The sequence below is a fragment of the Myotis nattereri genome, assembly GCF_964212035.1.
Source record: "Myotis nattereri genome assembly, chromosome: 3".
In the NCBI taxonomy this organism is placed as follows: domain Eukaryota; kingdom Metazoa; phylum Chordata; class Mammalia; order Chiroptera; family Vespertilionidae; genus Myotis; species Myotis nattereri.
In genome coordinates, this window is record NC_138077.1 from 169,738,577 (window position 1) to 169,764,066 (window position 25,490).

Consider the following 25,490-nt stretch of genomic DNA (forward strand, 5'->3'; position numbering starts at 1 on the left):
CTACATCCTGGGCCATCCCTGCAAAGCCGCTAGCTCCGGGTATCCCCCACCTTGCACCGCGATCTCTCTCCTAACAGTGATGGTGAACCTATGACACGCATGTCAGAGGTGACACGCGAACTCATTTTTTTGGTTGATTTTTCTTTGTTAAATGGCATTTAAATATATAAAATAAATATCAAAAATATAAATCTTTGTTTTACTATGGTTGCAAAGATCAAAAAATTTCTATATGTGACACGGCACCAGAGTTAAGTTAGGGTTTTTCAAAATGCTGACACGCCGAGCTCAAAAGGTTCACCATCACTGCCTAGGACCTGAGCCCTCCCCAGAGGGCCATTTTGTAGGGCCCTGCCCCTCTTTGATTGCTTTTGCTTAATTTTCAACAAAACTTAAAGATAAAGGGTTTCATGGGAACCCAGGGTTTCCCTGGCTACCTGAGAAGTACAAATTCTCACCCCCACCACCTTTCAGATTCCTCTCGGTTTACTTTTTCAAAACTGTATACTGAGCATACTATAGTCTCAACACATGTTTAATTACCTGTTTGTTTATTTTCCTCACTCCTCCTATGTCTCCTCATAGATGGAAGGTACACTTATTAAAACTCCCAGAATCAATCCCCCTGCTTTAGCATGCAAATGAATCTTTGAAACCCATTAATATTCTAGCTGGGAGACCAGGATTTCTATGCTGATTCTTTTTGAAACATAGTATTCATGTAGCATGATCAAACTGTGTGTGCCATGGGGCAAGGGTGGCAGTTGGGGTGGTTAGAGTATAAATGCAGAAATCCTGTCAGATTACATTTTGGTACAAATGTGTTCTATGCTTTCCATATTCTTTGCCCGTAACTTTTTAAAAATGCAAATCATGTCAGAAGGTATAATTCAAGCTTGTCATTATTTTCCTACGAGTGCAAAAATAACAGATTTCTACAAATATATTTTTGAGCCTTTTAATATACATTACAAATATTTTAAACCAATCACATTTTGTTGTGTGTAACATATTTACAAAACAAAAATATATTACAATAAATATGAATGAATGAAACGGCGAATTTGACCAACAAGAAGCTCTGTCACAACCAGATATTTAAAAGGAATGCAAAAACCTGTTGGTCTGCATATGTTAAGGGTTTTAAGATAAATAGGGCTCCAGAGTTATAACATATTTGGAAAAGAGATGGGGGAACCCAAAATTAAGTTAGGTAAGATTCTTTCTCATTGCTAATTACATAATGTTTAATGATGTTTTAAACTGTGAACAGTGATGAATTACCCAAACATGATACAAAGCTAATATAGTTCTATCATTTCAAAATGTAGGTGGCATTCACATATCCTTTTAATTATTATCATTATATACTGTAGTTCACACAATATCTACAAATGTGAATGAGAATAAAACCAAGTCACAGCAACATGTCTCACATTCCAATTTTAAATAAGACAAGCACATACTGGATCAAACATTATTTTATAATATGTTAATAAATAACACCTAGTTTGTTATGGTTGCCTTGAACAGTTTATAGCTGTATATTTTAAAAGAACATTTTTTGCGAGTTTCACATTGTCAGTAAAAAGTAAAATAGAAAACAAATCCCTTTAACAAAAAAAAAAAAAGGAAAAAAAAGTTCTACATGGAACATAAAGCATTTTTTTCTTTTTTCTAATTTGGAACATAAAGCATTTTGACATGCTGCTTCTCTGGTACAGTTTGCCACATGAAAATTAAAGTAGAAAAAAAATGATTGTCTTGGAAAACAATTTTTGAAAGCTTTTCACAATATTATCATGGGAATCTTTTTGCCCATCTGCTTTGCATATATATACTACGCTCACTGTCTATGTGTGCACCAAAGAGATCTACTACAGTCACAGGATAACAACTGCTTACCTCTTAAAACCACAAACAGCCAAAACAGTGAACTAAAATCCAACCCATTTAAAGTCCGTAAAGGTTTCATTCTTGCTTTGCTTTCACAGGTGACCCTGTGTGAATGCTGTTCCTGTGGATCCCCAACAACTTTTAAAACAATAAACCCCACTGATAATCCAAGGAATTCAATCTACCAGCTGGGGAGAGGAACCTAAAAATCTTGACAAGCCATCTGACGGGGTCTGAAGATCAGCCCAGCTTCCTCACTGCAACTGTACCTGTTTGGTTACGGGTGTTCAGTGTTGTCTTCTACGCTCGCACCACAACCACTCACAAACCTAGAGGGCATTCAGTCCACTCTAGGGATCGTCCTGATAACTTGTGAATGTGCCAAACTGCTTCACGACAAGCTAAGAACATGTTCTCGGCTAAGCAAAGGGAAGAGCATTAAGCCTAAGGGCAAAATTAGAAGTTTCTTTCAAATCAGGTTGAGTTGTTGTTACGGTATTAAGACTTCTTTCATTAAGCAACCAGTTTTCTAAAGGGATAGGAAGGTAGCAGCCTACCTTTCTGACCAGGATTAAAATTTTTTACAGAGTGGCTATTTGCTTTATCCAACATTTTCACTAATTTTAAGAGTTTGTGGTCATCACTGGATAGTAGTATAATCACTTCCCACAATTCAAGTTCACTTGCATCTGTTAGTCCTCTTGACCCAAAGTATGCAGTGTTATGTTAAAGACCATAGTCAATGTCCGTTAAAAAAAAACAGAAACAAAAAACTCAGTGGTTGTATTCCTGGAGTCTAAAGCCGTTGCGTAAATTATATCTTTCCAAGAAAATCTAAAAACCATTAGTTAAAATCCTTCATGTAATCCTGTTATCATGACTTCTGCTCATTAATCCTATTCCCAGACAATGAGATGGGTGTTATGCTTCTGTGGCTTCTGTTTTCCGTTTCCCCACAATGTGCTGAGGAGGTTCCTCAAAGGGCAGGCTGGAATGTTGTAACTCTGCAAGGTCAGCTGACTAAAAAGTCCTCTCCTGCTTTGGACCTTTTATGGTGGGGACTTGAGAAAACAAACATCCACATTCCTTATCAATGGAGAAGTAATTCACGAGTAATTTAACAGTTTAGTACTGGATACATGTTACTGGAGTTTTTGGTTCATCTTTGAAAACCTCAGAACTGACATACACTAAGCATTAGCACAGGTCTGCAGCAAAGATGGAAAAGCTCATAAATTAATACAAGGGCTTTGGGCCTTGATTTTCAAATTCAGACCAGGCATCATTGAGCTCCATGAAAATCATCTTTGCATATTGTTCATAGGGTTGCCCAGTAGCCTATAGAAAAAACAAAACACACATTAGATACCACAGACCAGAATTTTATTTATATTAAATTTTCACTGCTAATATGCGGGCTCTATGCTATTGAAATGTTTTTCTATGAAGCCATTTCTCCTCTTACAGCCCAATCTATGTGCCCCTCATTACTGTGACCTCCACAGAATGCCTTCTCCCTAGAAATTCACATATGGTAGGTCAATGAGTAGATAACAGAGAACTTATTGGGCAGCAAAAGATTATTCTCTATTCTCCAGAAGTTTTCCAGAATTATCTACCAAGTGACAAAGGATTACGACAGCCTATCTCTAACTGATTGTATTTCTAAACTCCCATTTTCCCATTTCTAAAAATAGCTAAGTTCTTGGAGATCCTAAACTTTAGTCACTGGTGATATTCCTCTGTAAGGAAAGCCCCCATTCCATTATTCATAATATGTAGTTTGATTTTTTTATCCACTTTATAAAGTTTTTTTAAATACTGGATTTTAGCCCATGAACTTTATTTTATCATATAAATGGCCTAATAACCAGCAAATTGAAAGTATGTAGCTTTGCCCAGCTGGTGTGGCTCAGTGGTTGTGCATCGACCCATGAACCAGGAAGGAGGTCATGGTTCAATTCCAGTCAGGGCAAATACCCAGGTTATGGGCTCGCTCTCCAGTGTGGGGTGTGCAGGAGGCAGCCGGTCAATGATTCTCTCTCATCATTGATGTTTCTCTCTCTCAGCTCTCCCTTCCTCTCTCTGAAATTAATAAAAGAAATATTTTTTTAAAAAAATAAGGTATGCTGTTTTAATACATGTTTATAAATTAATGAAATGAGGAGCAAACAGGCAATACAATAGGGTGGGTTATGCTCACTTTGTCTGGATGCACCACCAGCACAGCTCGCCTGTACACCTTCTTCACCTGCTCTGGCGTTACCAGGTCTGCCATGCTGACTGGCTTCCACTTGGTCTCCCCAGCCCACAGCACAGTGTGCATCGTGGAGAGAAGTGCTCGGATATTTCTCTCTTTGCCTTCAATCCATTCCAGAATCTGTAAATGCAGGGGAATTAAGAAATTCAGAAGGTCTCTATTGGGACTCTCGGGAATCCCTCCTGCTCCAGCAACATCAAAGTACCTGAGGCCCCCTGCTACTCCATGCTGCTTCCTCTACCTGGAAAGCTTTTCCACCTCCACTTCCTGCCTTCTCTTTCTGGTTAACTCTTCATCATCCTTCAAAAGCCTGCTGAGGAATTTCATACTGTTCCCCTTTGAGAGTCTGAATTCCTTCCTCTCTGCCCCACCCCAGAGTGAATTATTCATTCCTAAAGTATACACTCCATGGGGACATACCCCATGTCTATTTTGGTCTCTGCTATCCAATTCTGCCTGGTACAGTGTCTGGCAAACTAATATAAAATAAATGCCCCTTGGAAAAAAAAAAGAATTTCTCCAGGCTACTTCCTTAAATATGTTTCTATCATAATATGTGCCACCGTTCATTGTAATTGTCTGTGTGTTTGTCCTTCCCTGCCATGAGGCAGAGCTGTTTGAGGAAAGGTACTATTTCTTACATAACACTGTTTCTCAGAAACCAAATAACTCTCCTGGCACAGAATAGAGCTCAAAAAGGTTTGGTAAGCCTGGCCGGTTGAGCATCAACCTATGAAGCAGGAGGTCATGGTTCAATTCCCATCAGGGCACATGCCCAGGTTGAGGTCTCGATCTCCAGTGTGGGGCATGCAGGAGGCAGCCAAACAAGGATTCTCTCTCATCACTGATGATTCTATCACTCTCTCCCTCTCTCTTCCTCTCTGAAATCGATAAAAATATATATTTTTAAAAAGGCTTGTCAAATGAATTCATCCATTTAGACGTTCACTCAAACTATCCATAGCTTGGCTCTTCATATTTTGAATAAATGAGGTGATGAAGAGAGTGGGTTCGTAACACTGCATCAGCACTGAGCACATGGCAGGAGCTCAGAGCATATTTTTCATTGAATGAATGGTTCCGTCGAGGCTAATGATGGCTACTCTCCTAAATGAATAAATACCCCGTGCCAACTATAAAACCAAGCATGGTTTAAAAGACAGACATGACTTCCTTTTACAGGAGATTGTCAGTTTGCCTAATGAACAAAAGTTACCAAGATGGAGCACAAACTTTTGGGAAGGAACATAAAGCTTCTGTGATGTTATGTGAAGAGAAAAGCAAAAACAACAAAGGATTTTCTACTGTACTTAAACATGTACCCAAGAATCTAAATATAGCCCTGACTGGTTTGGCTCAGTGGATAGACTGGTTTGAGACCCTGTGGACTCAAGGGTCCCAGGTTCTATTCCTGTCAAGGGCATGTACCTGGGTTGCGGGCACATCCCCAGTGGGGAGTGTGCAGGAGGCAGCTGATCGATGTTTCTCTCTCATCGATGTTTCTAACTCTCTATCCCTCTCCCTTCCTCTCTGTAAAAAATCAATAAAATATATTTTTTAAAAAAAGAATCTAAATATACATCCTCAACAACTGTTCAAATCTGTCTAAAAATGTGTTATATTTTTTTCCAAATGACTGACCGGCTGTACTAGTCCTTTGCAGCAGTAACAGATTGGACCCTCACCTTCCAGTTTGTTATAGTGGCAGCATATGTAGTATTTTGTCACATAGAAACTGGACTTCTCCCTCTATGAAGGGTATTCTTATTCTCTTGATGTTTATAAGTTCTTCCACTACCTTCCATAACTCATCAACATAACCACTCTTTTGTTTCCAAGCTAACCTGGATACCCCTGTCTACACAACATCCTCATCTATGAACTATCATCTGTTTCATCATCTGTGAAATAAAGCAGTTAGAAGAGCTGGTTTTCAAACTTTAAAAAAAAAAATGGAGAAACATTCTTTTTCTCCAAGTCAAATCATCTTAGAGACTTCCAGAATCAGAAACAGATAAAAGCAGAATGGCTCTGGTTAAAAGTGGAGGAAAGCACTGCGGAAGCTGGGGACTAGGAACCTGATAGCTCCACACACATAACCTTGTCATACAGGATAATCACACTGGGCCAGGGACTCACCTTTAATTTCTCAGGATCCATTTCCTTAGCCATTTCTTCCTTTCTCATCTCGGCTATTGTTCGAGGCCCCTTTTTGTCTTTGTGTGCATTGAAGCCTTGACCAGAAAGTAGGTCTTCAAAGTCAGCTGCTTTTTGTTTCCCTTCTGCAATATAATTAAAAAAAAAAATCATTATAGTTTTTACCCTTAAAGTATCAGACCATTGTCTCATAACACTTAGAATCTTCAAGTTGCTTTCACATGCATAAATCCCCTTAATACTCACGTTTTCCCTGTGGGTAGAGTATAAGACTCCCATGCTCATTTTATAGATGAGGAAAATGAAGTCCAGGGAACTGAAGAGATTTTTTCCAGAATCATATGCCATGTCCATGGCAAAGCTAGGACTTGAGGCTAGATCATTAGACTAAATCCAATTCCATAATTCTGTTTCCACTGTACCATCTATGTATAGATGAGGGTAATATTGATTCTCCCCCACGCTCTCTCCTAGTCATACAACTCGTTATTATCTATGATGGCACGAAGTCTGGGTCTTGGTGCTTGAAATCTATGCATGCCACCACTTTCCCTCCTATACCCAGCTGACCGTTTTAGTCCATCATAGTGGTCTTTTTCTACAAGTCTGGTTGGCCCTCAATCGTTCTCATTCTATTCGAAGAGGCAGCCTAGCTGGTGGTGCAGAGACTCTGGAGACAGACTCCCTGGGGTCTGAATTCCACAGCTCTGCTACTTCAGTAATGTTACCTTGAGACAAGTTACTGACCATCTCCATGCCTTACCTCATCTGTACAGTCTGTACTACTTACCTCATGGGGTTGTGTGAGAATTGATGTTAGCATTTTAAAGTGCTTAGAACAGTACCTGGCTATTTAAATATTTATTAAATTAAAACAGAGCCCTAGCTGGTTTGACTCAGTGGATAGAGCATCGGCCTGTGGACTGAAGGGTCCTGGGTTCGATTCCGGACAAGGGCACATGCCCAGGTTGCGGATTCGATCCCCAGTAGGGGGCTTGCAGGAGGCTGCCGATCAATGATTCTCTCATCATTGATGTTTCTATCTCTCTCACTCTCCCTTCCTCTCTAAAATCAATAAAAATATATTTAAAAAAACAACAACACAAAAAACAGAACCAAAACACAGCAGTCCATGCCATCAATGCGCTTCAACCAAAGTTGGTGTCCAAACTGAAACCCATTTGCCATCTCCATACTATAAGGCGCTCTGTACACACATTCACACATGTACACATTGACTAGGGATTTTGCCTGTCCTGTTCACTACTGTATCCACAGTGTTTTCTACGCTGAAGATGCTCCATAAATATTTGCTGATGAAGACACTCACCACACATCCACTCAAAATAAAAATGGGAAGGAAGCCACAAGACTCGTGGAATTGTCCAAAGAATATCCACCATTCTCCAAAGAACAAACGTGGTGTCACCTGTTCCCAATAAAAGAATCCCTATCACGCTAGTGTTGTCAGAAGACAGCCACGTCATGACCAGTAGAGTGTGGCAGTTAAGAGCAGACTTTCTGGGGCCAGATCACTTGGGACCAAATCTTAGCTCTGTCACTTACAAGTTGTATCAATATAAAAAATTACTTTATCAATCTCTGTCACAGATTCCTCACCTACAACATAGGGTTAGTTTTGAAGATTATATGAAATAATCCATGAAAACTGTTTAGAATGGCAATTGACACAATGTAGTAAGTACTCAATAAATGTTAGTTACTGCTACTAGGAAAAGTAGAATTTCTCTCCGTGGACTCCGTAGAGGGAAAGGCCTATTTCCTCATCATGTCCCTATATATTTAATTCCTGGGTATGATCAGATCAACCGGAATGCAAAATGTATCATACCAGGCCTTTTAATAAACTCAAGTTTAACCACCCCTGCTATGCAAAATATTTTTACTCAGCAACAATCCCATTCAAAAGTTACAAATAAAAATCAAAGTAAAAAGAAGCCCATCCAGCGTATCCTAGAGCCTTAGCTGCTGACCCATATTGTGTTCTCAGAAGAGAGGGAAAACCATCACAGGAAACCCAATGGCCTCAGGAACATCCGCTTATGCAGCATAAGACTCAATGTCGAAGACAGATTCACTGTAACCAGGACCCAAGGGCAAATGTGAACACAGTGCTTAAGAAGTTCCCAATCTTTCTCTTCTACCCCTTCTTTCAAAGGAACGACAGCTTCAAGATCCACCCACCCTTCCACTCATTCACTCAATATTCATTTAGTGCAGGGGTGGGGAATGCCTGGCCCACATGCCATATAAGGCCCTTGAAATCATTTGGTCTGGCCATGCCATGGCATTAGGGGTGAGTTAATTAAATGTTTGGCCAAATAGAGCAGGCTAATTTTTAAGTTGATAATTTTGTATGGCCCGTGAGTGGTGTTATATATATCCAAATGGCCCTTGGCAGAAAGAAGGTTCCCCACCCCTGATTTAGTGCGTATGGTGTGCCAAGCGCTATGCTATGCGCTAGTGATAACATGGTAAACATACACACATTTGGTCTCAGTGTGGGGAGAAACAGACAAGTGAAGCAACAGTCATAAAATGATGAAGCGTTCAGAGCATGGCAAACCCAGGTACTCTAGGCACAGAGTTGGAGGCAGGGGTCATGTTGTGTCTCTACAACTGTATGATTGCCTCAGAAATCAATGGAATTATTTTCTGTCTCCTTCTTAGGACATATATACATCCAGGTAGTATGACAACACAGGCCACGCTACAGCCAGGCTCCATACCATCATCCTTACCCAAATTAGTTGATCCTTTCCCACGTTCATTCTGGACCCCAGGCATGGCTGAGAAGCTCACGTTGTAGTTGGGCCGGTTCTGGGGAGAGGAGTGCGGCATGCTGGGCTGTGGCTTAGACTGTGTCTGCTGCCAGTTGTAGCCACTTCCCTGCTGCCACCCTCCACCCATAGGTTGGGGAGAAGCTTTCTGTGGTGAGCTGAGAGGTGGAAATCCCCCACCCAGTCCAGTTGGTGTGGTGGGTTTGCTGGCAAATGAAGAACTACCTATAGAAAAAAAAAGGGCGGAAGAAATAAGGTAATGCTGTTTTGAGTAGCCTTTAACTCTTGTGTCCTGAGTTATTGTTTGCAATAGCTTTAGTGGAAATTGCTTTGACTAATAGCACTATTAACCTTCCTAATACTTAAAAAAAAAAGCAGGTATATATTTCCTTTAATCCCCACAATGACATTTTTAGGTATGTATTAATAGCCCCATCTTTTCTTTAGATGAACAAACTGCTCAGAGCAGTTAACTGATTTTCTCAGAGTCATACAACCAGCAAGCGACAGAACAGGGATTTGAATCCAAGCCTTTGACTCCATGCCAGAAGAGCCCTGGCTCTCCCCACTGCGCCTTCCTCTCCTCCATCCCATCTTCAAAGCAGATTCTATTTCTTGACTGGACTAAAGATTACCAAATAATAAGAACAGGAAATAAAACAAAATATGTTCACTCATTAAGGTGCTATTTAAACTTCGACGGTCAGGATTAATCATTATTTGTTGAAGTACAAGCGTGGTTAATGCTCAAGAGTAAACAAATATGTTTTGAAATTTCACGAGTAGGTTTCAATTTCACACTACTTGGATTTCATTGCAGGAGAGTAAGCACAGCCAACTTTGAACAGAACAAAGGATCTTATTCAACCTTTTAAACATGATATTATTTTGTGCCAGGAATTTAGGTAGAATCCTGATTGATTCCATAATCCCCAAACTTAAAAGTATTCACTGAATACACGCTGAGCTGTTTCTAAAATAGAAAGACCAGTTGTGGCTTGTGTTTAAAGAGGTAAAATGAGAAACTGCCCGTTGTAGTTGTGATCTCCTGGGACCCTTTCATGCACCAAACCCAAAGTAACAATGACAATAAAATAACTAACATTAGAGCTCTTTAGAGTTTACAAAATATGTTTATGTATATTATTGCCTTCGGTCTATGCAACACTCTTAGGAGATAGGTAGTACCCTTGGTCCCGCATTAAAGATGAGGAAATCAAGCCTATACATCTCTATCACAGCTGTCATCACATTGAGTTGTCTGTCTGGCCTGTCGCTCCCTCTAGACCAGCAGTTCTCAACCTGTGGATCGCGACCCCTTTGGTGGTTGAACGACCCTTTCACAGGGGTCGCCTAAGACCATCCTGCATATCAGATATTTACATTACGATTCATAACAGTAGCAACATTACAGTTATGAAGTAGCAACGAAAATAATTTTATGGTTGGGTCACAACATGAGGAACTGTATTTAAAGGGCCAGAAGGTTGAGAACCACTGCAATAGGGGAAGACAAGGAAGAACCCTGTGGAACCGGATGAAAGCCTATATAGGAATATACATTCATCTCCTATATCTTCTGAAAGGTAGAGAATGACACCCACTTAGTACCAATGAACATACTCAGTGTACAGATTTTGGTTTCTAAATACCATTCCCCACGAAAGGGAGTGAAGATACTTTGGAGAACGACTGATTCCAGAACTAGGGTATAAAAAGGTCAGGACAAGCCTGGAACATCTTGTTGTACTATAAAGAAAGTAAGTTCTCGTGGAATCTAGTGAAAAGGGCACAGAAGCCAGAGCAAAGAGGCTTTAACAAATCAAATCTGGGACAATGTGAACATTAAAGGAAATAATGACAGTAATGAATGATAACCCAATAAATCAAAAAAATCCATTAGTCCATTCTGATGTGAGGGAGAGGGAGGGAGAAAGGGAGAAAGAGAGAAAGAAAAAAGAAAATTATTTTCTTTACAGTAAAATGCCAATTAATAAATGTAGAAATAAAGAAAGAATCAGAAGAATCACAATTTTGCAAGTATCATAACAATGACTACTTCAGAAAAGAATCATTAATGAATGCTAAAATAGGTGGGTAAAGTCAGGTGGAAAATATAATCTTCTCTAATAGGATTATCTCAAATAGGATAGCCTCAAATTATCTCCCCCAGATTACTCATTAATTACAAAGAGGAAAATTATAATTTTATAATGAAGGAAACTGGCAGACATCACCTTAAGCAAGTCATTAAAGTTAACAAATTGAGACTTGCTTAATTGGCCTGTGCCCTTCAAGTTTCAATGTCATAAAATGCAAAGAAAGGTTGAGGAATGATTCCAGATTAACAATGTCTAAAAGGACATGAGAGCTAAATGCAAGACATAATGTTGGATTTTAAAAAGAACCTCCTACAATGGCCACTCTTCATCTACAAAAGGAGGATTATAATAGCCTCTACTTCAAAAGATTATTGGGAAGATTAAATAAATTTATATATGTAAAGCACTTAAAATAGTGCCCAGCACATAGTAAATCCCCCAGTAAACAGTTATTATATTATATATTTATTCACTTACTATTTATTTACTTTTCTAGAATATAAGCTTTAGAAAACAGAAATTTTGTTATTGTTTTTGGTGGTTGGTTTTTATTAAAACAGTATTAGCATATTGAAGACACTAAATAGTTGTGAAATGAATAAATGGGGAAAAATGAACACCTAATGATGTTTGATTTGAGGGAGAATTTCACCAGATGTTGTTATTTAAAATTTTTAAACTTACATTAGGATACAAAGAAGGGAAAATAATTTTGAGAGTTCTTAAAAAAAATTCTAAAACATATATAAGGAAAAGTCAAGAATCTGATCCAATCACTGTCAAAATGGTGGCATGCTCTCATTCCCTGCAGACAACTTGGCTCTAAATACCCCAGGGCTTTCTGAGAACCTGAACTATCCACCTGGCTAATTTAAACCTTCGTGTCAGGGCCCATCCACCCTTGTTTAACAGCTCTGCACTGCCCAGAGGAGGAAGGGAAAGGGAGGGAGACAAGGCTTCAGAACATCCAATGAACTACTCCTTGCAAAAAATGCTTTCTTGGTGAAATAGTTTGAGAATACTTCAAACTGTATACCTTTTGGGAAGCATCACTATGACCATTTATTCCCAGAAGTTTTTGCAGTCATCAAAGTCCACCGAACCCAGTGTTTCCAAAATTACTTGCTCATGTAACACTTATCCTCTAATAACAATGAGCACACGATGAAAACCACTTTGAAAATACTATACAGAGAGTCTATTTTTTGTATGTAGTTGATGGCGAGAAGGTGGGTACCAGTGTAAGGACCTCACTGGTAACATCACAAGAACACCTATGCACAGCTGGCCCCAGGGGGCTCAAATCTACCTGACCCGTCTCACCGCTTACATTTCCCTACACTCTTGCTACTTTTACTGCAAACTCTGTTGTCAGATGCTCCTAGAAATTGTAACTTTATTCATCCTACTAATCCAAAATGGATTAATAGGAGTTAGTTAGTGGGCTGACTACTTAAAGCCTATTTTTTGCGTATGTGTTTAAAGCCAATCTCGGGTTTAGAGTGGATATCCTTAAGAATATGCAACATTTTAGGTACCAGCTTATTATAACACTAAGGATTTAGATTTGAGGTTTCGTAGCCATAAGTAAATTTCTTAACCTGTTAAGTTTATACCTAGTGTCCCAAGATCAGCAAAAGGATCCAGAGTCTGGGGTTTGTTTTGATGGGTGGGAGTTCCATGTGAGGATCCGGTGGGGCTGGTGGCAGCTGACTTGCTTCCCATCCCAAAACCTCCTGAAAAGGAATAAGATAATTGAAAATGAGTTAGTTGTCTAAGGTGTAATTCTGAATTTTGTCACTAAGGGTAAATTAGGATAGGATTTGGAAATATGTTAGAAGTTGGTAGACCTTGTTTTTGTGAACTTAAGTGAATAGTGTCCTGGAGCAGAGACAGGGCCCAAAAAAGGCATATATGTTGTTTCTTGGCCACACCTGTGAACTATTATGTCCAGTGTTTACCTTTCCTGTCATCTGACTTCATTCTTTTTATGAGATTTGTAGTCAGGCCTGGATCTGAATTCTGTCTCTGCTATTTAATGAATGAGTGGCCTTGTGCACACTGTTTAACTTCTCTGAGTTTCAACATTTTCTCGTTTGTTAAGAAACAGGAACTGCTTCAGAAAGTTGCCATGATAAGCACATTGTGTGTGTGTGTGTGTGTGTGTGTGTGTGTGTGTAACTTGCATAGTGCTGTGAATGCAATCACACAAGTTGGCTCTCAATAAACACCATCTCGCCATGAGAAAGAACTTATTTATGAAATCACAGACAAACCCAGCCCTGAAACAAGTCCTTTGTGAAGAAGGAAGACCATCCAAATTATTTAGCAGCTACTCTGCACTAGAAATTTTCAAATAAGTTATTTCACTTAAACTATACAACTATGTGGGACAAGAATTATGGATCCCACTTTGCAGATAACAAAACTGAGATTCAGACTTGTAAAAAAAAAATCCAAGAACTTCTAATTGGCCGAGTTAGATATATACCCAGATCTGCCAAATTCTAGCATCAAAACAGACATTCAGCAAATGAGACTAGGAAAAGTAAAATAACATGTAATACATGTTATCATGTCATTACCATGTCGTCAAATGCAATGGGAAAGTTCCACAAGAATATAAGTCTTTAGGAAAGATCAACACAAATTACATAGGTGGGCTATAATACTCTCTAAGTACTCACTTCATTCTGGGTGAACAGTCATGCTTTAGCAATTGGTTACATATGCATATGAATAGCCTGACCTTTACCTGGTTTAGTCTGCCAGTCCCAACCTCCTGAAACATCTGGCTGAATATTCACAGCAGGTGTACTTGAAGCTAAAAATCAGGAGAAAAAAATAATTAAGAAATGACAGCTCAGAACCTGCCTTTCTAAGTTTATGTAGGAAAGTGCTATGCTGTCCATGAGATCTGCATGGCCTCCCAAGGTCCCAAGGGATTCTGAGCTCTCAATATGTTTTGCAGCATTTGATAATTTGTGCATTCCTCCTTGGTGACTTCCATGAGGGCTGGTAAAAGCCATATAAGTATCCCCCAAAATGTATACACAGTTTAACAGCTGATAGCTCAACTGATTTTTTTTTTCATATTTAACCCACTGGAATTAATAATGGCAGCCAAAATGTGTGTACATTACATTTTTTTAGTATATTGTTTATCTCTGTCCCTTCTTTGGCTCAATTTCATTTTACCTCCATATGTACCACACACTTTGAAATATAACTGTGCATAGTCTGTCTTCACTAAATTGTGAGTTCCTTGAAGGCAGGAACTACCTGATTCATCAATGTGTGTCCCACTTCTATAATTATCTGGAAGTCGGTGGGCAATAAGAAAAGATGAAAAAAACCAACTCAATTTGTCTTCAGTTGGCATGAACAAGCGTATGAGAGGCACAATCAACTTAGAACTGAACTTTTGTTTTCTTCTTTGCTGTGACATGAATTGAGAATAATCAGTCTTTCAGAGCACATATTAGGCACTGACTATATGCATCCACCATGCTCATGTTAGAGGTGTATCTATTGTCACTCAAAACGAACTCCTTACAGCTCCCACTCAAAATAGACCCCCTAGCACCTCTGAAAATTCCAAATGTAGAATTTAAAAATGTTTAGCTAAAGAGAATCATGTGTATCAATGCATACACATTGGTACTAAGTTTTTTCTGAATCTATAAAATCCAAATAAGAAACAGGATGTCATAAGAATTTCTTTCTAAGGCACCTCTAAGTTCTGTCCATAAAATCAGTGAGTAAAATGCAAATACTAAACATTGCAAGTTGGATTTAATGCATACCCTCATTCATCACCATGACCACACCACCCCCACCACCACCACCATCACCACCACCAAAAGAATCATGAAATCACCAAGATTAGCGTTACAAAGCCTTATATTTTCTTGTTTGCTTAGTATAAACCAAGATGTCTTCTACCTTCCCATCATTAAGTTAAAAAAAAGCATGCCATTATCAGCAATTACAGTTCTTTCCTTTCTATTCTTATTCCACAGTAATCCCTGAAAACTGAGGTGGAAATTAGACCATTTTGCCAACCCTTGCTGTCTGACTTCCTTTACACTCTGATCTTAGTGTTACATCCAGCTAGGATGTAGAACTGGGTGTCAGAATTTCAACTTTATTACTAATCAAACCTAAAAATCTTTATGCAAGGCACCATGCCAGGGAACAGATAACTAAAAGACACATTGCCTATTTTCAATAAACTTAAAATCTGTTGGAGATGGAAATACATAAATTAAAAGGTAATTACCTAATACTTTTATTCTCCATCTTGCCTTTCATTATAGTTGTTTATTTTTTCTTCTAACACTATGCTCTAGTGCTTATTCTCTTTAGAGTAGACATTCAATAAACATTTGTAGAGCTCAAAGGTAATATTTCTTGATTTTCAGAAGAGATTGGTGGTGCCTTGTAGAAATCAGGAAAATGACTCCAGGTTTCCAGCTTGAACGGCTGGGTAAAAGAATGGGAATAGGTGCCTTTTGCTCAGATAGGGAATTCTAGAGATGAGCAATTCTGACCGCCCAATCTGACATCTGAGTCTCACATATATGTTATTCTATACCAAGAATATGCAAATGATCTACTACAGATGGAATGATCATTGACTTCCAAGCAAGGAGAGTGGTAAATTCTTTTCCCTCACTGGCAAGACACAGACAAAAATGGCTACAGAACAAAGGGGTGCTAACTGACCTACATTGGGTAATAACATGTTCTAACCAGCTCAAAAGAAACAGAGAACCAGATCCAGAACTGCCATGCTGAAGTATAAACATCCACACCCCCGGGACATAAAAGGTAGAACTCTTGTGAAAATAATAAATTCAAAGTACCAAAACCAGGAAAATATATAACCTTATTAATTCTATCATGGTGCATCAAAGAAGCACAGATAGAAAAAAAATGAGTTAATTCACTTTATATTTACATATTCAATAGAAAGATAGATAGAAAGCACCCACTGTGTGCCAATAATTCTTCTAAACGCTAGGGAAGCATTAATGAGCAAACAAACAAAAATCCCTGCCTTGGTGGGAGAGATAGACATAACATGTAAGTACACTATTAAATATAATGAAGTTGATAAGTACCATGGAAAGGAAACTGTAGTAAGGGCGGGGGGGCGGGGGGATGAGTTGGGATGTGAAACGGAGCAATCAGAGTAGACTCCATTGAGAAGGTGACAGTTGAGCAAAGATCAAAGAGGTGAAGGAGTTAGCTATGTGATGTCTGGGGATGAGGGGACAGCCAGTGCAACAACAAGTAGGCCAATATGGCTGGAATGAAGAGAGCAAGAAGGAGAGAACAGAAAATGAGGTCACTGGGGTGCTAGAGCACATAGGGCCTAGGTAGGCCATTTTGAGGAAGACTTTGGCTCCCATGCTAAGTGAAATAGGGAGCTATTTTGAGCAATGATGTGACTTACATTTTAAGTAAGTGAGCAAAAACAATAGCTTTAACCTCCATCCCTGCATCTTTCTCCCCAGGGAAACCAACTTCCAATCAGGAGATTCTCTTAGGTGGGCACTACACAAGGGTGAGAGGTGCATTTCTTGTATGTTGTCCTGTGGACCCACCTCAAATAGTTTGAGATTTAAGACTACAGTGTGGCCTTTACTTATGAGTGTCCCGACTAACGAGTTTTTCGAGATACGAGCCGTCTCTCGGCCGATTTTTTGCTTTGAGTTGCGAGCTAAAATTCAGGTTATGAGCCAGCTTCAGATACCCCACCGCTAGTTGGTGCAGCGAATGTCATAGTGAACGCCACAACATCAGCCCAGCATCACGTGTCTCACTCGTTCACTTTCTGATTTGACATACGAGTAATTTGAGTTACGAGCTCCATCACGGAACGAATTAAACTCGTAAGTCAAGGCCCCACTGTAATTGGAAATCACCCATAAAGGTTATTCCTAGACTGATTCCTATTTCAGTCAAGTTACAGTCTGACCTATGTTGCATAACGCATCTTCCTTTTGCATTGGTCTAACTTCCATGAAGTCAAGCTGATGACTGGACTGCATTCTCCAGACAAGCTCAGGGTGCCTTGAACAATACATCGTTTTCTAGGTTGAGGCCAGTAATGTTCAATAGCCTTCAACATCAAGAATGAGACGCAATTCTCTAGCTCAAAGCCATTTGTCCTTCAGCGAAGAGCTCCCATTTTAATCTGTTTTGTACTTACAAATGGATGTGATCACTACTCTTGCCACACAACCTAAGTCTCTAAAATAATCTATAATAATAAAAGCATAATATGCTAATTAGGCTGGACAATCTTCCAGATGAAGCCGGGGCTGCAAGGGAAGCCCAGGTCCCGGGTGCCAGAGGGAAGCCGGTACTGGCAGCCGAGGGAAGGAAGGCCTACTCTTGCACGGATTTTGTGCATCGGGCCTCTAGTAAATATATAATGTGGGCCACATATGTAATTTAAAATTTTCTTTTTTTAATTTATTTATTTAGATAGAGAGAGGAAAGGAGAGAGAGAGAGAAAAAAAACACTGATTTCGTTGTTTCACTTATTTATGCATTCATTGGTTGCTTCTTGTATGTGACCGGAGATCAAATTGGCAACCTTGCATATAGTGACAACGCTCTAACCAACTGAACTACCCTGCCAGATGTAATTTTAAATTTTCTAGTTGTCATATTAAAAAGGTAAAAAGACATTGGTTAAATTAATTTTAGAAATATATTTTGTTTAACCTAATGTATTCAAAATATTAACAAGTGATCAATATAAAATACTAATGAGATATTTTACATTCTTATTTTATATTGAGTGTTGAAATCTGGATGTTATTTTATATTCAGAGCACATTTCAAATAGACTAGCCACATACCAAGCGCTCAATGGCCACTTCATATTAGACAGAATAGCTCTAACTCATCAGGGTGCTATATTCTAAACTTCGTTCTGTAGCATACTGATTTGTGGAATGCTCATATCACATTTTATTAACTTGACTCATATTTTTCCACATTTCAAAGATGTCTTCAACTAGGATGCATCTTCCAATCAACTAAAAGTAATAGCATTGTTTTCTTCCTTATCAGTACATAAAATAAACACCCTACAATCAACGGTATCATAATTCTATGCATGTCGTTCTAATACAAAAAAGAATTCCAAAGTCAATAAGTTTTAGAAAAGCTGAGTAAAACAAAGTTAAACAGGCTTGTTTATGATAAGACACCCAGAGCTTTTAATATGGTAACATGAATTGTTAATACCCAAAAGAGAGAGATGCATTATGTAGCTTCTCCTCACCCCACTCCCAAACACCTACATGATGCTTTTAACACTAAGTACCTATGGGTATCTTGTGGAAATCTATTTCCCAATATGAAATACTTCTTACCAATCAATGTAGGCGAAGGACTTCTCGTAGGCTGAAGAAAGGGGTCACTGGAAGCACTGGACGTGTTCAGGAAAGAACCCAGCAAGTCTGGACCTGATGGTTTAGAAGGTGCTCCAAATGGGTCAAAGGAGGCACCTAGAAAATAAAAGAGAAATGTGTTTGTCCTATGAGTTCGTTCATTCAATAAATATTGAAGAGTTATCACTATTTCCAGGCCCTAGGCCAAATACTTGAAAAATCAGGATGATTCCTGCCTCTTGGGCTATTCCACAGGCCCATCCTATCCTTAAATGTCCCCCAGGGCTAACAAAAGTTTGTTAATGAACTAAGAGGATGAGAACCAAGTGGACAGCTGAGGTTTCCAGCAACAATGCAACATTTCTTAGGATTCGCGTTGCCCTTCATAAAGAATACCTCAGCTGATCCTCAATACCTCTGTCTTCTATCAGACAGAAGTGGTGTTATTTTCATTATATAGACAAGGAAACAGGTTTAGAAAGCCCAAAATGTAAATAATAGGGCTGACATTCAGGCTCAAGTCTTCTGACTCCAAATTCCAGGAATTTCCCAAAGGCATCTCACATTTCTCAAGGTGTAAAATGAATGTGACTGAAACCATGCAGAGCTGCATGTATGTAATTGCCCTTTAATATCTCATTATTGGACAAGGAATAAAATTCCCTTTAGCACCTTATATTGAGATGTCACTTCCTATTCTGTAAGTCTCACACTAGTGAATTAATTGCTTCCTGGAGTGGAACTGACCTGTTTAGGAATGGACAACTAGAATCAAACAAGTTAACGAATAAATCCCACTCTTAAAGCCCAGGCAGGATATATGGTTTGATGAGTTCAGCTATGACTTCATTGCTACAATGTTCTATAATCATCTGGGCAATGAATTAACCCTGTGCAGCACCAGTAAATCAAGCATCTGTCAGGCATTCTGTTACACAATGTATATCCCTTATCATTTAATACTCACTAAACTTTATCTCTTTTATAAAATGAGAACACCAGATTTATAGCATAACTATAAGAGGACACTGAATTAATCCTCTACATCTAAGTTTAATGCCAACTGGTGTAGGATGCTAAAATCTTCTATTTCTTGGTACCCTTTTAATGGCAACTTATGTTAAATTAGAGGCATTCTCCATTACTAAAAGTGAACTTCCCAACACTACAAGACAAGAGCTCAAAATTTAGTCTTTACAACAATGCTGATAGGTAAATATTAACCCCCTATATAACCAAGAAAATTAAGGTTTTATTAATAAGGCTACACAGATGGTTAAGTGTCAGTCCTGGGATTCAAATCCAGGCCTTTAACTCTGGACTGTGTTCTTTCTACTTCCTCTTAGGAGACAGAATACTTGCGTTCTAGATCTGGGTTTGCCACCAATCAGCTGTGTATCCTTGGACAAGTCAATCAGTATACACAGGCCTCAATTTCATTGTCGGCAACCTGAGGCACAGATTTATCTAATGTGCCAGAAGGCCCTTCTATTTCTGACAATGGGACAGAACTATCTGCATAGGACTACGATGGATTAAATCATCAAAAGTCACACAAGATGCACTGTCTTAAGGATCTTGGGGAATTTTTTATTTCCTGATAGAACTTTTATTCACTTTGGTGAGTAAGAACTGGATGGAAGGGAGTGAAGTATAGAGGAAATATCCTGAGATTCAGCGCACCTCACTTCCGGGCTCTACCAATAACTTGTAGGAACCTCAGCCCTAGCCCCTACATTCTATGATTCTGAGGCTCACTCTTACAAAGAATGCCTCCAGCTGAACTGCCATGAATCAACACCTGTCCAAGGCCTTCTGAGAACTGAAGGGTAAGCTTGGGAAAGAAAGGTCCCACAGGTTACCATGTGCCTGGAATGTTCAGACATTTCCCTTTCCTCTTCCTAATGTGCTGTTACCTTGGTAACAAGGGGCAGAGGTTCTTAGCTATAAAGGACCTCCGCTTACTCAACTACACTGTCTTACAAAATATCAAAACACTGTGGATGTCCAGTCACAGGAAGGGTGGAGTCTGTAGCAATGAGCAAGGTGAAGCTACCTGAGCCACATGGGCCTCCAGCTCCTTACCTGACTCCAATAGCTCTGCTACAGTCAGCTGTGCTGCAGGCATGAGTCCCTCAAATATGCCTTGAAGTAGCCAAGTACTTCTCTGCATAGCCAAAGTGTATTCAGAAAACTACAATTCCAGGAAGGCATTACAGGAAAAAAAAACTGAGGGAAAGCTCTGGAGACAAATGGCCTAATTTTGGAACCTGGCCCGATCCATTACTAACTGGATAAAAAAATGGTATGCTACTAATCTGACTCTAAGCCTCTATTTCCTCAACTATGAAGGAGAGATAATGACAGCATCTAATTACTGGGTTTTTATAAGAATTGAATTACTGTGTAGTGTTAAATTCCATGTAAATACCCCACCATCATTAGCAATAATAATTCATCAATCTACATCTGCACGCTCAGGTATTAAAGCCCTAAAAAAATTAAAGTAGGGGTGAGAAGCCCAAATATTCACTCTTACCCTTTCCTACCTTTTATTTCCTCTTGTGTTCCCCATTTAAATAAATATATAAACTTCTGGGGAACTTTCAGGGAGACTAGAAACGTCTAGCTTATTAGGAAGGTTCAATTCTACCTACTTGGCCCAAAGGTTAGATTTCAAAACTGTACAGTGCAGCATGGAAAATTTTACCTTCTCCCACTCGTAGGGTTGGAGACGCAGAGGTGGAGGTGGCAGACCGGCGTGGTGTTGATTGGGCGGATGCAGGTCCACTTGGATGAAACACGTCTTCCACCCCGGACTGTCCAGCCTGGGCAGGGCCGGCCGCACCTGCAGCCCCAAACAGGTCACTGAGCAGATCAGAATTGGTGGGAGGAGCCACTGGTGAGGAGAAGTTCTTACTCACTGTAGACCCTTCCAAGCCCAGAAGGTCCACGTCCTCGGGGGGAGGAGGGGCAGCGGGCTCCTGCTGCTTTTTGCTGGGCTTTTTGGTTTCATGGTGCTTATCATCGCTGGCATTGCCGTGGGGACTGGAAAGGGTCAGAAGTTCGTCGTCTGACTGCTCACTTTCCTGATTCACGAGGGCAGCGTGGTCCTCCTCACAGAATGATTTCTCTGATTTCTGATCTAAGAAAGGCCAGTATGACAACAAATGGTTAGCTACTGGCCACAGCCTTTCTGTAATTGTTGTTTTTTTATAATTTATATATATATACCCTCCAGAAAGAGAGAAGGAATAGCTCTGAGCAAACAATGCTTTCAGACCCTTCCCAATGGAAAGCTTGATGTACTTCACATGACATTCAGTTATCACTTGTTGAACATCTAAGAGTCCAGTACAGCACTGGGGTGAAGAGCAGAAACTCTGGAGCCAGATAACAGGGATTTGGATCCCAGCTCCACTACGTACTGGCTCTGTGACACTCAGAAAGTTGCTTTACTTCTCAGTGCCTCCGTTTCCCTCTCAGCAAAATGGGGGTAATAAATACTACCTAACTCACATGGCTGCTGTGAGATTCACATGACATGATATACATATAGGAAGTGCTCAGATCAATAGAAAGTAATATGTGTTTATAGCGTTTCTTATTAATAATAATTATTATTATTGTTATTAGCTTCCAGGCACTATGCTAGGTGCTTTGAAAAAAAAAATAGCTATTTCTGTGCGGACTCCTCTGTTTTTTACTTTTCCCTGTGGCCTGTAGCCGAAAGCAAGGCCTTTCTCCCCCAGTCTGGAGCAGAAGTGAACCACACACCTAATGAAGGAATAGAGGGAATGGCTCTGCTTAGGATGGTCCTTACACCAACCTGAAAGGTACTTTCAGCATAAAATAGGCAGCAGGAAAGAGGCATCTTCCGGGGAAGGAATAGAGATGCTGGTGAGTGACTTTCCGGCCCTCCTTGAGACAGCTCCTCCTATGGAACTTTATCATTTAATGTCAGATAGATAGATCCACATTCAAATTAAGTAGATGCACATCCCTTATCCCCAATTCCAAAATGCAAAAAGCTATGAAAAGGGAAAGGTTTTTCCTAAGTTTGGTGCAACCTAAGTTGGTAGAAAAATATGACCAGACCTGATGTGAAAGTATTTATAATCTCCATTTATTTCACTCAGGGTTACTATTTCTATGTTTCACTGCAGAAGTGTTAGTACGTTTGATTACAAGTTGTTGTCAGAGATGCCCCTGGGAAACGCTAAGTCATATACAACGTATGTACCATGTCACCTCACTAAAATCCAAAATATTCTGCATTCCTAAACACACCTGGCTCTGCAAAGTCAGGAAAAGAAATTGTGCGTGTGTGCTATTTCAGAGCCTGACAGGAATGATTTCTAGATTACTTACTAAAATTGCAGTAGAGAGGTAAACATGGAGTTTTATTGAAGGCCCTTGTGTGATAAAACAAGATATGGGGGAACCAAGAGGGAGCTCGGCCATCTACCTGAGGTCTAGATTTCCCAAGTTATCCATTTTTTTAATGTTATTGGTCCTATTTCTGAATATAAGCCTTTCAATTCAAAGGAATTCTATGAACAATTTTTTCACCAAACACGGGAAATTCTGTGTAGGCAATGGGAAAAATATCTTATGTTCACACAGCCGGCTGAGGAGGGTCCATCAAGAAAATTGTAAGTAGACTATTGCCAAAACCAGTTTCCTACCCATTTCATATTATTGCAGTTAATTTCAGCACACTCTAAAGCAAGGATTGAGACAGCATAGGGACTTGGGCCTGGGGCCAAAGGAATGCCAGATAGCCAGAAAGAACACCGTATAAAATAACCACATAAATGCAACCATCCCTCCACTTCCTTGCAGATATGGAAACCCCTGTTCCACATGCACAATTAAGATCTGACCACTATATAACCTTCCTAGAGCGGCAGTAGTGAGCAACACCACCTTCTTGCCCTAAGGAGCAAATTACTGCTAAGCAACCCAAAGGAATGAAGAAGTGGTTGGGCCCTGACATAGAAAAAATCATGCCTTGCCCAACTTTTATGCATGCCCACTTTATCCACTTCTTATTAAAAACAACCCAACAAAGCCACTTGCGGTGCCAGTTGGGAACTCTGTGCTCCTGTGCTATCTCCCTCACACCTGGTGCAAGTCCAATAAAATTTGGGAATATCTCAGGTGGTTCCTTTTTATTTCCATCTTGGGGAACCCAAGAACCCCAGCTGGTAACAGGATGGCAGATGGGTATCGATTAGAATGCCAATCTACTGATGGCAGTAATTTGAAGTATTATGTTAGAAAGATTCTGAAACATCTCCAGGTTCAGCAGAAAATGATACTGTGGTGGAGCCCGATTTCTGCCATGGTTGTTACAGCAAGTAGCAAGTATGGGCCAAGTGTTTGCCTTCCCGACACCAGGGAAGCTCAGTTCTGCCCCGCTAATGGTTAGAGCCCTCTGGGGGCAATGCCAGATTTTATATTTTTAGAATATTAGCTGAGGGCAGGAGATAGAGTTAATTTGTGTGTCAGCAGAGTAAAGGGAGGTCCTAAAAAAGATCATGCTTATTTGTAAAGCCAGGAAAAATGTGATCCAAAATACTGCATCGAGAGAAAAGGTAGCATTAGGCTCAAAATAGCCTTTTGCATCAGTCTAAGCATTTATGGTCTTGAAAGGAGAGAAGCTGCCTGACCTAAAAAAGGCATGAGTCAAGAGAGTGTCAAATAAGGAGGAACATGGACGACTTCTAAGTGCTGCTTTACTTTAGGCTGCTTGGAGAACTCATCACCTTTACAAAAGAACCATGTGACAATCACCTAACTGTGTAAATTTAAAGAAATGCTTGCAAGTACCTTGCCAACAGAGAGTGGAAAAGAAGCCACCTTGCCCAAAATGTCTGGGGTTGTCTGGAGGGATATCTATTGGAGCCTGTCCTGCAAGACAAAAGGCCATGCAGAGTCAATGAAACACAGGAAATAAGCCAACGTGATAAATAACACCAACACCGAGCCTTCATGCTGAAAACAAAGCCATATCAGGTGGCTTATACCTCCTAAGACCAGAGTATCTTGATGTTCCTGGTGAGAAGAGAAGAGGATGCTGGGATTGACATCCTTCGTGCAGTAATGTTCCCAGGGTGGGGTTAAGTCGACCACTTTGTCTTGGGGCTGTAGCTCTACATCCAGAGTCACCTGAAATAGTTGAGGATATTTTTCTGGTACATCAACTGCATCCAACTCAGGCCTAAATAGGGAAGTAAAAGAAGAAGATCAGTGAAAAACAAATGGAACCAGTACGATGTTCAGCACAAAACCCAGTGGAGGTTGACTCCTGGGTTAACCCTGAGACTCATTTCTAGGGAAAATGCAATCATTAACCAGATAAATTACTTTACTGGTCTGAGCCTCCGTTTCCTCCTCTAGAGAAAAGAGGTAGAATAGTGCCTACTCAGAGAACTTGGATACTACTACATGTGAAAGCACTCCAGAAGGCAGGGGTGATACATACAGCCAGTATGCACCAGCATGGCCAAATCAGTTATTAAAAGAGTGAAACAGGCTCAAGGCCACCACCCTGAGCTCTTGAACGCCTATCCCGACCCAGCATCGGCCACCGCCCTCCACCCCCCCCCCCCCCCGAGTTCTCTAGACCACACTATAATACAGCAACTAAGGGTTAATGTCTGGCACAGGGGGGTCTCCCAGGACCCTGCTTCAATGCTGTGATCTGAAGGGCTATCCAGTCTGAAGGGTTATTATTCATATCATACTACTGATGACACTGCCACCCCTGTTGAAAAACACAAAAGGACACACAGATGCAAAGGATGACAGCCCTGATATTTTATGCCCTCTCTTGTTCCCCCTTGTTCCTTCA

The 25,490-nt window shown here is 40.0% G+C and overlaps 1 protein-coding gene across 2 annotated transcripts in view; it reads right to left on the bottom strand.

Annotated features, from left to right (window-relative positions):
- Window positions 1–942: 942 nt before the first annotated feature.
- The window catches only part of DNAJC6 (DnaJ heat shock protein family (Hsp40) member C6), a 127,785-nt gene continuing 103,237 nt past the window's right edge, over window positions 943–25,490 (bottom strand). For both annotated transcript variants that reach the window (XM_081086428.1, XM_081086429.1), the window contains exons 10-19: window positions 24,664–24,857; window positions 24,467–24,547; window positions 21,342–21,776; window positions 18,614–18,748; window positions 13,972–14,040; window positions 12,833–12,952; window positions 9,076–9,339; window positions 6,296–6,438; window positions 4,100–4,276; window positions 943–3,234 (exon numbers count right to left, since the gene is read on the bottom strand). In XM_081086428.1, coding sequence (XP_080942554.1) covers window positions 3,133–3,234; window positions 4,100–4,276; window positions 6,296–6,438; window positions 9,076–9,339; window positions 12,833–12,952; window positions 13,972–14,040; window positions 18,614–18,748; window positions 21,342–21,776; window positions 24,467–24,547; window positions 24,664–24,857 — 1,720 coding nt within the window. In that variant the 3' untranslated portion in view covers window positions 943–3,132. The remainder of the gene's footprint in view (window positions 3,235–4,099; window positions 4,277–6,295; window positions 6,439–9,075; window positions 9,340–12,832; window positions 12,953–13,971; window positions 14,041–18,613; window positions 18,749–21,341; window positions 21,777–24,466; window positions 24,548–24,663; window positions 24,858–25,490) is intronic.